Source organism: Pleurodeles waltl, chromosome 9 (genome assembly GCF_031143425.1).
Source record: "Pleurodeles waltl isolate 20211129_DDA chromosome 9, aPleWal1.hap1.20221129, whole genome shotgun sequence".
Classification (NCBI taxonomy): Eukaryota; Metazoa; Chordata; class Amphibia; order Caudata; family Salamandridae; genus Pleurodeles; species Pleurodeles waltl.
Genome location: NC_090448.1, coordinates 1,180,720,347 through 1,180,733,871, shown reverse-complemented (window position 1 = coordinate 1,180,733,871; position 13,525 = coordinate 1,180,720,347). Strand labels below are relative to the sequence as shown.

General features: G+C 51.2%; 2 protein-coding genes across 3 annotated transcripts in view; one reads left to right on the top strand and one right to left on the bottom strand.

Moving 5' to 3' along the window:
• PRORP (protein only RNase P catalytic subunit) overlaps positions 1-4,788 on the bottom strand; it is a 164,841-nt gene extending 160,053 nt beyond the window's left edge. The window contains exon 1 of the mRNA XM_069209115.1: positions 2,888-4,788. Within this exon, the coding sequence (XP_069065216.1) occupies positions 2,888-3,891 (1,004 nt within the window). The 5' untranslated portion in view covers positions 3,892-4,788. The remainder of the gene's footprint in view (positions 1-2,887) is intronic.
• A 48-nt stretch (positions 4,789-4,836) lies between these two features.
• Positions 4,837-13,525, top strand: part of PPP2R3C (protein phosphatase 2 regulatory subunit B''gamma) — an 89,415-nt gene continuing 80,726 nt past the window's right edge. The window contains exon 1 of one of the 2 annotated variants that reach the window (XM_069209117.1): positions 4,837-5,076. In XM_069209117.1, coding sequence (XP_069065218.1) covers positions 4,893-5,076 — 184 coding nt within the window. In that variant the 5' untranslated portion in view covers positions 4,837-4,892. The other variant, XM_069209118.1, reaches the window with a different exon arrangement.

The following is a 13,525-nucleotide window of genomic DNA, read 5'->3' as shown; positions in this document are numbered from 1 at the left end:
CTACTCGACCTAACTGTAATGTACTTGACCCGTAAACGGGTCTCAAATTGTGTGATCCTAGGCAAATAGTTTACAGAGTCGACTTTTTCTTAATTCTCATATATGATTGCACCTTCACATATGTGAGCTCAGCATTTCTGCAGTACAAAAAAAACTCTTTTGTTTAAGTAGACTAATGTTTGTTGCATGCATCACAAGAATCTAGCCCACATACACATGAGATCTAACCCACATAAACTAGGACTTCTTTAGTTTGCTTAAACACTCAAATAAATATATTACTAAACCCTGATGTGGTCACATACTGTCATCTACACACAGTAACTTTCCAAGAAATGTCCAAAAACCTCTCCACTAACTTGCAGCTTTACTGATAAAACTGTATAGTGTATTAACAATCTGTGAAAATTGGGTTTCGGAAAACATATCCTTGGCACATCAACATGTAAAGTATTCTGATTTGTTTTCATCCTATTGAAATTGTTTTTCATCACACAGAAATATAAAAAAACGGCTTTCACAACTACTGAAATATATTTTGAAATGTTTGCACAGTTGACTTAGTCATTTAAATGTTGTTTGTTAGGAAAAACCTGACACCCTATATCCTTTTATTTTACACTCTAAGCAGCGGATACCAGGAGTAGTCCTGTACAACAGAGTCTTGACAGAGGGAGAGGTAATAAGATGCGAGAGACAGTAATGAGATATGTATGAGAGTGAAAATAACTGAGTTTCTAAGTTTAAAACAGTCTAACAGAATTCCATTGGACACACTGCACATAGGAAGACTACATACCCAGCATTGATTCTAAATATGAGCTTTATAACAACCACTGCAAAAAAATAATCAATATGTTTTGTAAATACCGTAAGAATACAGTTGTTGTCTATTTTGGGGGGAGGGTGATAAGCAGCTGAATAAACACTGATAAGCACTAATTGTAAAGATTTGGAAAACATTCATAAACTACCGCTGAAATGTAAACACTGAAAGCACAGCCTAAATTAGGAATACTTGTTTAATGAACTGGCACATCAGTCACACACATTCTAATTAACAAAGGCAGGACCAGGACACACAGCTCAGATCGAAAACAGCACTGGCCAAACTAACTAGGATCATCAGAAGAGTTGACCAAGACCGGGAGAACAAGATGACCAAAACGAGCACAGGACAAACTGACCAAAAGAAGCTGGCAACAAAGGGACCAATAAGCGCAGAGAACATACTGACCAAATGAAGAACGAAACAAACTGACCAGGAGAAGGCATACAGGATAAGCGGAACACAAGGAATATATGGCAAATCCACCAACAGGAGCAGGAGGCAAGCTTACCAAGTGGAGAATCGGTCATCGTGATTAACAGAAAGGCTGCAGATGTGGAGAACACAGGGCAAGCTAGTCAAGAGAGGGACTAGATAATATGACAAAAAGGAGCAAGGGACAAATTGACCAAGTGGAGCACGGGACAAGCTGACCACGGGGACAATGCAACCAATTTTCTTGTTTCATAAAAGTTAAAACTACTGGAAGCTCATAACCAGTCAAGATGGCCAGTTCTGAAACTAGAGTCATGTGAGATTAAGAATAGTTGACAACAATCTCGATTTTTTAAGAGATTATAAAATCTGGTTATAGCCAAGTGTGTGGTTCTTGGGATAGACTACATCTAGGAGGGGAGGGAAAAACTGGTATGTGTCAGCCCGCATAAACTCGCTATGCTCATACATTTCTCAGATCAGTGTTAAGCACAGCTGCGAGCTCACCATGGCATGTCTCGAACATCTCTGAACCTCATACAGTTCGTCCAATTTCCTTTCACATGCCACACAACAAACCTACAATCCATCAACCATGCTCATTAAAAGAGCTGGCCTATTAACAAGTCACAATCAAGGTGCTTCATGGCCTCATCAGAAGTATGAAGCACTTTATAAATTCTGCAATAAAATACAACTCCTTTGACAATCCAGTTTGAACCGATGACATCATAAATTGCGTACTGATGTTCATGTGCCATGAAAAAGGCCCACCTGGAACAAGTATAGACTATATATCTGTTGGCGCCTTCTCCGTAAAAGACTGGAGATGAAAGAAGCACTTTCAGGAGTTACTGCCCTTTGCACAATTATTATTAGATACTAGCTAGGTTTTCTATAAATTGTGCCCCATGTTTAAGATACTCATACTAATAGAGATTCTAACACAACAACTCTTTACGAGACTCTACTCTTAACACAATATCTTTGACAGTGTAACTTAATTGTGAGTCTCTTTTAAAATTGTTCTTTAGCAATTAATATTTCTTTTTTTTACTAACATACTGTTTTTCATTATAATAATTTACTGACTGAAAGGGTTTTAACGAATCTAAAACCTATCTCGCCCATAATCCATAAATCACTGCCTCTCTCTGTCAAATTGTGAGATAGCACAATAAAGTGTTATCCTAACTGACTCTCCTTAAAGACAAACACAGACCAACCCAACTAAGCAGAGTTTAATAAAGCTTCTAAGCTCAGTGTAGGGCAGGTGGAAGACTATGAAGGCTGCATTACTTCACAGCTCTTGTAAAAATCATGTTAGGTTAAACTATTGCCTGACATTATATTTCCAGCCTTTACATTTTAAAAGGAAAAAATGTAAATACACAATTTTCAAAGCCAGAGTGATTTCAGGCCATTTAAGTGTTGGGTTCAGAAAAGGAATCCATCAAAGGGAAAGGATACAAGTATTGTGGGTGAAGGTCTGCTACATATATTTTTATGACCCTAATGTTACAGGGAAAGGATCATTTTCATAAAAATGCACACCTTAGATCCTTACTCCACCAAGGCCTTCATACGAGTAACAAATAACTTCTCACAAAATGGTAGAATTACCTCTCAAACCACGACTTTATGCTCTGCACTAAGGATTCCCCAGGATAGACCTGATGGTCCTGAAGGAATTCCAGCATTTTCAAGAGTTCGCTATTGAAACGCCTATCGCCCAGAGTCCGGCCAGCATCAAAAAAGTCCTGCAGGGTTTCATGATGGGGCTTTAGGTCAGCCTTCAGCATTTCAGAGTATAATGCCCATGCAAGGTCACCCTCTTGGTGTTGGAGAGCCCCCTGAATACAGTCTCCATAGTTTCTCCTGGATGGTGTCATGGTTTTCTTCAGAACCTCCAGGAGCAAGAGACTTTCACGCCAGCGGTCTGATTGGCTGAATCCTTTTATAAAAAGGCTATATGCCCCTGTCTCAAACGATTTGAAGCGCGCTTTCATTATGTCATACACTTCGTAGATTTCTTTGGTCTGCTTCTGATGGACGCAAAGTGTCAGATACTTGAGGAGTAGCTTGTATCCAATGCTGCCGCTTTCCTTGGCAGTGAAAGATAGAAGGGATTTGGCCAAATTTATGTCGCTGTTCGTTGCAATCATTTGGTCCATCATCCTTTCATCAAAGACGCTTGGCTTGTAGAACTCGCTTCTGAGTTTCTTCCACTCATCTACTTGTAAAGGCTGGGCGGGCACAACAATACCCTTCAGGCTGGAGAGGCGTGGGTCACAGGCACTGACCTTCTCTCTCATGTCCTGCTGCTCTGCCCTTCTCTTGGCAGCTCCAGCTGAGAAGACAGAAAAGGTTGGAGTGGACGAATTACCAGATCTTGATAACTTTTTTGCGGTTCCATCTACCAGACTACTTTTTCTCTCATCAATTCCTGATGGAAACTTGGAAGATGTTGTAAAGGAGGCACATGCAAGCTTAGAAAGTCGTGATCTATTCGAACGTCCAAGACAAGCCAAAGTCCTTCTGTGACCTCCAGAGTAGAGTAAGAATCCTCTGGTAAAGGCATGGAGCAGATAAGGGGTCTCGGACCAGAGCTTTAGGACACAAGCCATGGCAGTTTAAAGAACTGACCACAGGCCCACGCTTTTAAAACATAGATGACCAAAGTTAATCGGCAGGACATAAGCCATGAGTCACACCATAGAGGTTATAATTGATAAACAGTTTATGTGTCCTGTTTTCTGGACAGTTTCCAAGGTGAGGACTCAAAAAGAGGACATATAGAAGGATTTGGCTAAGATGTCACAGATGGATAAAGGTCTGACATGGGTCACGAGCAATGTGGCCAGGCACATGCAGGGCTTTGCTCATGAATCAGACGCCAGACTGAGTGTGCAGGGGTGTCAGAGGCAGGCTGGTGGGGTGGGTTCCATGGAAGGCTGGGGTACACTGCAGGGCATGGAGCACAGGCAGGTCAGAAGCAGTGTCACAGGTCACAGGCAGGGTATGGGAAGTGGTTCATGGGGGGATAGACTAAAAGTCACAGGGCAAAGATGGGTGATAGGCCAGGCCCAGAGGTCAAAGGTCACTGGGAGAGTGAGAGCACTCAGGGCTCTGCTAGTGCTCTGGACAGAGTGTGGCTGTGCAGGAAGCAGCACGGGTTTGAGGCTGACCACGTGCGAAGGCCCAGTGCCTTTGTCCAGCTCCCTTTGGTATGAGTTGGCCACTCTTTATCCGTTAGTAACTACAGGCTTCCTCCAAAGACTTCCACTGTATCAACCGGAAGAAAGCATCACGCGCTCCTTGGAGTGACTTCCGCTCCACGCTGTTCCAGCCGGAAGTAGCTGCACATGTACTTCACAGCCACCTCTATCTTGTACTTTACTCAGTCTCAGAAAGAGGCAGCTTTCGGTGGAACGTTTAAGGTAATGCAATTCTTACAAAAAATGAACAGGTGTGGGAGCTATGCGCCAACGGGTTAATGAAAGCCTTTGCATCCTGGGGCAGCTGGATCCCAGTCCAAGATGGCGACCACAAATCCTGCAAAGCCTCGTCCTTCTTTAATCTTTAAGCCGGAACTCCTGTCATCGTGTGGAGGAGACGCCATCTTGGAATGGGCGAGTCCGGACGCGTCCCGGGGAGCCCCGCGTCCACAGTGGCAGTTATGGAACCGGAAGTGGCTGGGTGCCTAGCAACGGAGCAGGGGGCCCTAGAGCCAGGGGCCCTGCCCGGAGCTGGGAGCGGCATGGACTGGAAGCAGAGCCTGAGGAGGCGGCTGGAGGGCGCGGAGCGGCCTGGTGAGTGAGGGGCGGTGGTCCCTGCAGGCAGCGCTTTACTGGAAATGCACAAGTGCAGGTACTCTCCCATTCCATGTCCTGCTGCTCCTGAGAAGTGCAGGTGCTCTCCCATTCAATGTCCTGCTGCTCCTGAGAAGTGCAGGTACTCTCCCATTCAATGTCCTGCTGCTCCTGAGAAGTGCAGGTGCTCTCCCATTCCATGTCCTGCTGCTCCTGAGAAGTGCAGGTGCTCTCCCATTCAATGTCCTGCTGCTCCTGAGAAGTGCAGGTGCTCTCCCATTCCATGTCCTGCTGCTCCTGAGAAGTGCAGGTACTCTCCCATTCCATGTCCTGCTGCTCCTGAGAAGTGCAGGTACTCTCCCATTCCATGTCCTGCTGCTCCTGAGAAGTGCAGGTGCTCTCCCATTCAATGTCCTGCTGCTCCTGAGAAGTGCAGGTACTCTCCCATTCCATGTCCTGCTGCTCCTGAGAAGTGCAGGTGCTCTCCCATTCCATGTCCTGCTGCTCCTGAGAAGTGCAGGTGCTCTCCCATTCCATGTCCTGCTGCTCCTGAGAAGTGCAGGTGCTCTCCCATTCCATGTCCTGCTGCTCCTGAGAAGTGCAGGTGCTCTCCCATTCAATGTCCTGCTGCTCCTGAGAAGTGCAGGTGCTCTCCCATTCAATGTCCTGCTGCTCCTGAGAAGTGCAGGTGCTCTCCCATTCCATGTCCTGCTGCTCCTGAGAAGTGCCGGTGCTCTCCCATTCCATGTCCTGCTGCCCATGAGAAGTGCAGGTGCTCTCCCATTCAATGTCCTGCTGCCCATGAGAAGTGCAGGTGCTCTCCCATTCAATGTCCTGCTGCTCCTGAGAAGTGCAGGTACTCTCCCATTCCATGTCCTGCTGCTCCTGAGAAGTGCAGGTGCTCTCCCATTCCATGTCCTGCTGCTCCTGAGAAGTGCCGGTGCTCTCCCATTCAATGTCCTGCTGCTCCTGAGAAGTGCAGGTGCTCTCCCATTCAATGTTCTGCTGCTCCTGAGAAGTGCAGGTACTCTCCCATTCCATGTCCTGCTGCTCCTGAGAAGTGCAGGTACTCTCCCATTCCATGTCCTGCTGCTCCTGAGAAGTGCAGGTACTCTCCCATTCCATGTCCTGCTGCTCCTGAGAAGTGCAGGTGCTCTCCCATTCCATGTCCTGCTGCTCCTGAGAAGTGCAGGTGCTCTCCCATTCCATGTCCTGCTGCTCCTGAGAAGTGCAGGTACTCTCCCATTCCATGTCCTGCTGCTCCTGAGAAGTGCAGGTGCTCTCCCATTCCATGTCCTGCTGCTCCTGAGAAGTGCCGGTGCTCTCCCATTCAATGTCCTGCTGCCCATGAGAAGTGCAGGTGCTCTCCCATTCAATGTCCTGCTGCTCCTGAGAAGTGCAGGTACTCTCCCATTCCATGTCCTGCTGCTCCTGAGAAGTGCAGGTGCTCTCCCATTCCATGTCCTGCTGCTCCTGAGAAGTGCCGGTGCTCTCCCATTCAATGTCCTGCTGCTCCTGAGAAGTGCAGGTGCTCTCCCATTCAATGTTCTGCTGCTCCTGAGAAGTGCAGGTACTCTCCCATTCCATGTCCTGCTGCTCCTGAGAAGTGCAGGTACTCTCCCATTCAATGTCCTGCTGCTCCTGAGAAGTGCAGGTGCTCTCCCATTCAATGTCCTGCTGCTCCTGAGAAGTGCAGGTGCTCTCCCATTCAATGTCCTGCTGCTCCTGAGAAGTGCAGGTGCTCTCCCATTCCATGTCCTGCTGCTCCTGAGAAGTGCAGGTGCTCTCCCATTCAATGTTCTGCTGCTCCTGAGAAGTGCAGGTACTCTCCCATTCCATGTCCTGCTGCTCCTGAGAAGTGCAGGTACTCTCCCATTCAATGTCCTGCTGCTCCTGAGAAGTGCAGGTGCTCTCCCATTCAATGTCCTGCTACTCCTGAGAAGTGCAGGTACTCTCCCATTCAATGTCCTGCTGCTCCTGAGAATTGTCTCCCATTCAATGTCCTGCTGCTCTTGAGAAGTGTCTCCCATTCAATGTCCTGCTGCTCCTGAGAAGTGTCTCCCATTCAATGTCCTGCTGCTCTTGAGAAGTGTCTCCCATTCAATGTCCTGCTGCTCTTGAGAAGTGCAGGTGCTCTCCCATTCAATGTCCTGCTGCTCCTGAGAAGTGCAGGTGCTCTCCCATTCCATGTCCTGCTGCTCCTGAGAAGTGCAGGTACTCTCCCATTCAATGTCCTGCTGCTCCTGAGAAGAGCAGGTGCTCTCCCATTCCATGTCCTGCTGCTCCTGAGAAGTGCAGGTGCTCTCCCATTCAATGTCCTGCTGCCCATGAGAAGTGCAGGTGCTCTCCCATTCAATGTCCTGCTGCTCCTGAGAAGTGCCGGTACTCTCCCATTCAATGTCCTGCTGCTCCTGAGAAGTGCAGGTACTCTCCCATTCCATGTCCTGCTGCTCCTGAGAAGTGCCGGTACTCTCCCATTCCATGTCCTGCTGCTCCTGAGAAGTGCAGGTACTCTCCCATTCAATGTCCTGCTGCTCCTGAGGAGTGCAGGTGCTCTCCCATTCAATGTCCTGCTGCTCCTGAGAAGTGCAGGTGCTCTCCCATTCAATGTCCTGCTGCTCCTGAGAAGTGCAGGTGCTCTCCCATTCCATGTCCTGCTGCTCCTGAGAAGTGCCGGTACTCTCCCATTCCATGTCCTGCTGCTCCTGAGAAGTGCCGGTACTCTCCCATTCCATGTCCTGCTGCTCCTGAGAAGTGCCGGTACTCTCCCATTCCATGTCCTGCTGCTCCTGAGAAGTGCCGGTGCTCTCCCATTCCATGTCCTGCTGCTCCTGAGGAGTGCAGGTGCTCTCCCATTCAATGTCCTGCTGCTCCTGAGAAGTGCCGGTGCTCTCCCATTCCATGTCCTGCTGCTCCTGAGAAGTGCAGGTGCTCTCCCATTCCATGTCCTGCTGCTCCTGAGAAGTGCAGGTGCTCTCCCATTCCATGTCCTGCTGCTCCTGAGAAGTGCAGGTACTCTCCCATTCAATGTCCTGCTGCTCCTGAGAAGTGCAGGTGCTCTCCCATTCCATGTCCTGCTGCTCCTGAGAAGTGCAGGTACTCTCCCATTCCATGTCCTGCTGCTCCTGAGAAGTGCAGGTGCTCTCCCATTCCATGTCCTGCTGCTCCTGAGAAGTGCAGGTGCTCTCCCATTCCATGTCCTGCTGCTCCTGAGAAGTGCAGGTGCTCTCCCATTCCATGTCCTGCTGCTCCTGAGAAGTGCAGGTGCTCTCCCATTCCATGTCCTGCTGCTCCTGAGAAGTGCAGGTGCTCTCCCATTCCATGTCCTGCTGCTCCTGAGAAGTGCAGGTACTCTCCCATTCAATGTCCTGCTGCTCCTGAGAAGTGCAGGTGCTCTCCCACTGAATGTACTGCAGTAGTGCTGAGGAGTGCAGGTACTCTCCCATTCCATGTCCTGCTGCTCCTGAGAAGTGCCGGTGCTCTCCCATTCCATGTCCTGCTGCTCCTGAGAAGTGCAGGTACTCTCCCATTCAATGTCCTGCTGCTCCTGAGAAGTGCAGGTGCTCTCCCATTCCATGTCCTGCTGCTCCTGAGAAGTGCAGGTGCTCTCCCATTCCATGTCCTGCTGCTCCTGAGAAGTGCAGGTACTCTCCCATTCAATGTCCTGCTGCTCCTGAGAAGTGCAGGTGCTCTCCCATTCAATGTCCTGCTGCTCCTGAGAAGTGCCGGTGCTCTCCCATTCCATGTCCTGCTGCCCATGAGAAGTGCCGGTGCTCTCCCATTCCATGTCCTGCTGCTCCTGAGAAGTGCAGGTACTCTCCCATTCCATGTCCTGCTGCTCCTGAGAAGTGCCGGTGCTCTCCCATTCCATGTCCTGCTGCCCATGAGAAGTGCCGGTGCTCTCCCATTCAATGTCCTGCTGCTCCTGAGAAGTGCAGGTACTCTCCCATTCCATGTCCTGCTGCTCCTGAGAAGTGCAGGTGCTCTCCCATTCAATGTCCTGCTGCTCCTGAGAAGTGCAGGTACTCTTCCATTCCATGTCCTGCTGCTCCTGAGAAGTGCCGGTGCTCTCCCATTCAATGTCCTGCTGCTCCTGAGAAGTGCAGGTACTCTCCCATTCCATGTCCTGCTGCTCCTGAGAAGTGCAGGTGCTCTCCCATTCCATGTCCTGCTGCTCCTGAGAAGTGCAGGTGCTCTCCCATTCCATGTCCTGCTGCTCCTGAGAAGTGCAGGTACTCTCCCATTCCATGTCCTGCTGCTCCTGAGAAGTGCTGGTACTCTCCCATTCCATGTCCTGCTGCTCCTGAGAAGTACAGGTGCTCTCCCATTCCATGTCCTACTGCTCCTGAGAAGTGCCGGTACTCTCCCATTCCATGTCCTGCTGCTCCTGAGAAGTGCAGGTGCTCTCCCATTCCATGTCCTGCTGCTCCTGAGAAGTGCCGGTACTCTCCCATTCAATGTCCTGCTGCTCCTGAGAAGTGCAGGTACTCTCCCATTCCATGTCCTGCTGCTCCTGAGAAGTGCCGGTACTCTCCCATTCAATGTCCTGCTGCTCCTGAGAAGTGCAGGTGCTCTCCCATTCCATGTCCTGCTGCTCCTGAGAAGTGCAGGTGCTCCCCCCCCATTCAATGTCCTGCTGCTCCTGAGAAGTGCAGGTGCTCTCCCATTCCATGTCCTGCTGCTCCTGAGAAGTGCCGGTGCTCTCCCATTCCATGTCCTGCTGCTCCTGAGAAGTGCAGGTGCTCCCCCATTCAATGTCCTGCTGCTCCTGAGAAGTGCAGGTGCTCTCCCATTCCATGTCCTGCTGCTCCTGAGAAGTGCAGGTGCTCTCCCATTCAATGTCCTGCTGCTCCTGAGAAGTGCAGGTGCTCTCCCATTCAATGTCCTGCTGCTCCTGAGAAGTGCCGGTGCTCTCCCATTCAATGTCCTGCTGCTCCTGAGAAGTGCCGGTGCTCTCCCATTCCATGTCCTGCTGCTCCTGAGAAGTGCAGGTGCTCTCCCATTCCATGTCCTGCTGCTCCTGAGAAGTGCCGGTGCTCTCCCATTCCATGTCCTGCTGCTCCTGAGAAGTGCAGGTGCTCTCCCATTCCATGTCCTGCTGCTCCTGAGAAGTGCAGGTGCTCTCCCATTCCATGTCCTGCTGCTCCTGAGAAGTGCAGGTGCTCTCCCATTCAATGTCCTGCTGCTCCTGAGAAGTGCAGGTGCTCTCCCATTCCATGTCCTGCTGCTCCTGAGAAGTGCAGGTGCTCTCCCATTCCATGTCCTGCTGCTCCTGAGAAGTGCAGGTGCTCTCCCATTCCATGTCCTGCTGCTCCTGAGAAGTGCAGGTGCTCTCCCATTCCATGTCCTGCTGCTCCTGAGAAGTGCAGGTGCTCTCCCATTCCATGTCCTGCTGCTCCTGAGAAGTGCAGGTACTCTCCCATTCAATGTCCTGCTGCTCCTGAGAAGTGCAGGTGCTCTCCCACTGAATGTACTGCAGTAGTGCTGAGGAGTGCAGGTACTCTCCCATTCCATGTCCTGCTGCTCCTGAGAAGTGCCGGTGCTCTCCCATTCCATGTCCTGCTGCTCCTGAGAAGTGCAGGTACTCTCCCATTCAATGTCCTGCTGCTCCTGAGAAGTGCAGGTGCTCTCCCATTCCATGTCCTGCTGCTCCTGAGAAGTGCAGGTGCTCTCCCATTCCATGTCCTGCTGCTCCTGAGAAGTGCAGGTACTCTCCCATTCAATGTCCTGCTGCTCCTGAGAAGTGCAGGTGCTCTCCCATTCAATGTCCTGCTGCTCCTGAGAAGTGCCGGTGCTCTCCCATTCCATGTCCTGCTGCCCATGAGAAGTGCCGGTGCTCTCCCATTCAATGTCCTGCTGCTCCTGAGAAGTGCAGGTACTCTCCCATTCCATGTCCTGCTGCTCCTGAGAAGTGCAGGTGCTCTCCCATTCCATGTCCTGCTGCTCCTGAGAAGTGCCGGTGCTCTCCCATTCCATGTCCTGCTGCCCATGAGAAGTGCCGGTGCTCTCCCATTCAATGTCCTGCTGCTCCTGAGAAGTGCAGGTACTCTCCAATTCCATGTCCTGCTGCTCCTGAGAAGTGCAGGTGCTCTCCCATTCAATGTCCTGCTGCTCCTGAGAAGTGCAGGTACTCTCCCATTCCATGTCCTGCTGCTCCTGAGAAGTGCAGGTGCTCTCCCATTCAATGTCCTGCTGCTCCTGAGAAGTGCCGGTGCTCTCCCATTCCATGTCCTGCTGCCCATGAGAAGTGCCGGTGCTCTCCCATTCAATGTCCTGCTGCTCCTGAGAAGTGCAGGTACTCTCCCATTCCATGTCCTGCTGCTCCTGAGAAGTGCAGGTGCTCTCCCATTCCATGTCCTGCTGCTCCTGAGAAGTGCCGGTGCTCTCCCATTCCATGTCCTGCTGCCCATGAGAAGTGCCGGTGCTCTCCCATTCAATGTCCTGCTGCTCCTGAGAAGTGCAGGTACTCTCCCATTCCATGTCCTGCTGCTCCTGAGAAGTGCAGGTTCTCTCCCATTCAATGTCCTGCTGCTCCTGAGAAGTGCAGGTACTCTCCCATTCCATGTCCTGCTGCTCCTGAGAAGTGCAGGTGCTCTCCCATTCCATGTCCTGCTGCTCCTGAGAAGGGCCGGTGCTCTCCCATTCCATGTCCTGCTGCCCATGAGAAGTGCCGGTGCTCTCCCATTCAATGTCCTGCTGCTCCTGAGAAGTGCAGGTACTCTCCCATTCCATGTCCTGCTGCTCCTGAGAAGTGCCGGTGCTCTCCCATTCAATGTCCTGCTGCTCCTGAGAAGTGCAGGTACTCTCCCATTCCATGTCCTGCTGCTCCTGAGAAGTGCAGGTGCTCTCCCATTCCATGTCCTGCTGCTCCTGAGAAGTGCAGGTGCTCTCCCATTCAATGTCCTGCTGCTCCTGAGAAGTGCAGGTACTCTCCCATTCCATGTCCTGCTGCTCCTGAGAAGTGCCGGTACTCTCCCATTCCATGTCCTGCTGCTCCTGAGAAGTGCAGGTGCTCTCCCATTCCATGTCCTACTGCTCCTGAGAAGTGCCGGTACTCTCCCATTCCATGTCCTGCTGCTCCTGAGAAGTGCAGGTGCTCTCCCATTCCATGTCCTGCTGCTCCTGAGAAGTGCCGGTACTCTCCCATTCAATGTCCTGCTGCTCCTGAGAAGTGCAGGTACTCTCCCATTCCATGTCCTGCTGCTCCTGAGAAGTGCCGGTACTCTCCCATTCAATGTCCTGCTGCTCCTGAGAAGTGCAGGTGCTCTCCCATTCCATGTCCTGCTGCTCCTGAGAAGTGCAGGTGCTCCCCCCCCATTCAATGTCCTGCTGCTCCTGAGAAGTGCAGGTGCTCTCCCATTCCATGTCCTGCTGCTCCTGAGAAGTGCCGGTGGTCTCCCATTCCATGTCCTGCTGCTCCTGAGAAGTGCAGGTGCTCCCCCATTCAATGTCCTGCTGCTCCTGAGAAGTGCAGGTGCAGGTGCTCCCCCATTCAATGTCCTGCTGCTCCTGAGAAGTGCAGGTGCTCTCCCATTCAATGTCCTGCTGCTCCTGAGGAGTGCAGGTGCTCTCCCATTCAATGTCCTGCTGCTCCTGAGGAGTGCCGGTGCTCTCCCATTCAATGTCCTGCTGCTCCTGAGAAGTGCAGGTGCTCTCCCATTCAATGTCCTGCTGCTCCTGAGAAGTGCAGGTGCTCTCCCATTCAATGTCCTGCTGCTCCTAAGAAGTGCAGGTGCTCTCCCATTCCATGTCCTGCTGCTCCTGAGAAGTGCCGGTGCTCTCCCATTCCATGTCCTGCTGCTCCTGAGAAGTGCAGGTGCTCTCCCATTCCATGTCCTGCTGCTCCTGAGAAGTGCAGGTACTCTCCCATTCAATGTCCTGCTGCTCCTGAGAAGTGCAGGTGCTCTCCCATTCCATGTCCTGCTGCTCCTGAGAAGTGCAGGTACTCTCCCATTCCATGTCCTGCTGCTCCTGAGAAGTGCAGGTGCTCTCCCATTCAATGTCCTGCTGCTCCTGAGAAGTGCAGGTACTCTCCCATTCCATGTCCTGCTGCTCCTGAGAAGTGCAGGTGCTCTCCCATTCAATGTCCTGCTGCTCCTGAGAAGTGCAGGTGCTCTCCCATTCAATGTCCTGCTGCTCCTGAGAAGTGCAGGTACTCTCCCATTCCATGTCCTGCTGCTCCTGAGAAGTGCAGGTGCTCTCCCATTCCATGTCCTGCTGCTTCTGAGAAGTGCAGGTGCTCTCCCATTCAATGTCCTGCTGCTCCTGAGAAGTGCAGGTACTCTCCCATTCCATGTCCTGCTGCTCCTGAGAAGTGCCGGTACTCTCCCATTCCATGTCCTGCTGTTCCTGAGAAGTGCAGGTACTCTCCCACTGAATGTACTGCAGTAGTGCTGAGGAGTGCAGGTACTCTCCCATTCAATGTCCTGCTGCTCCTGAGAAGTGCAGG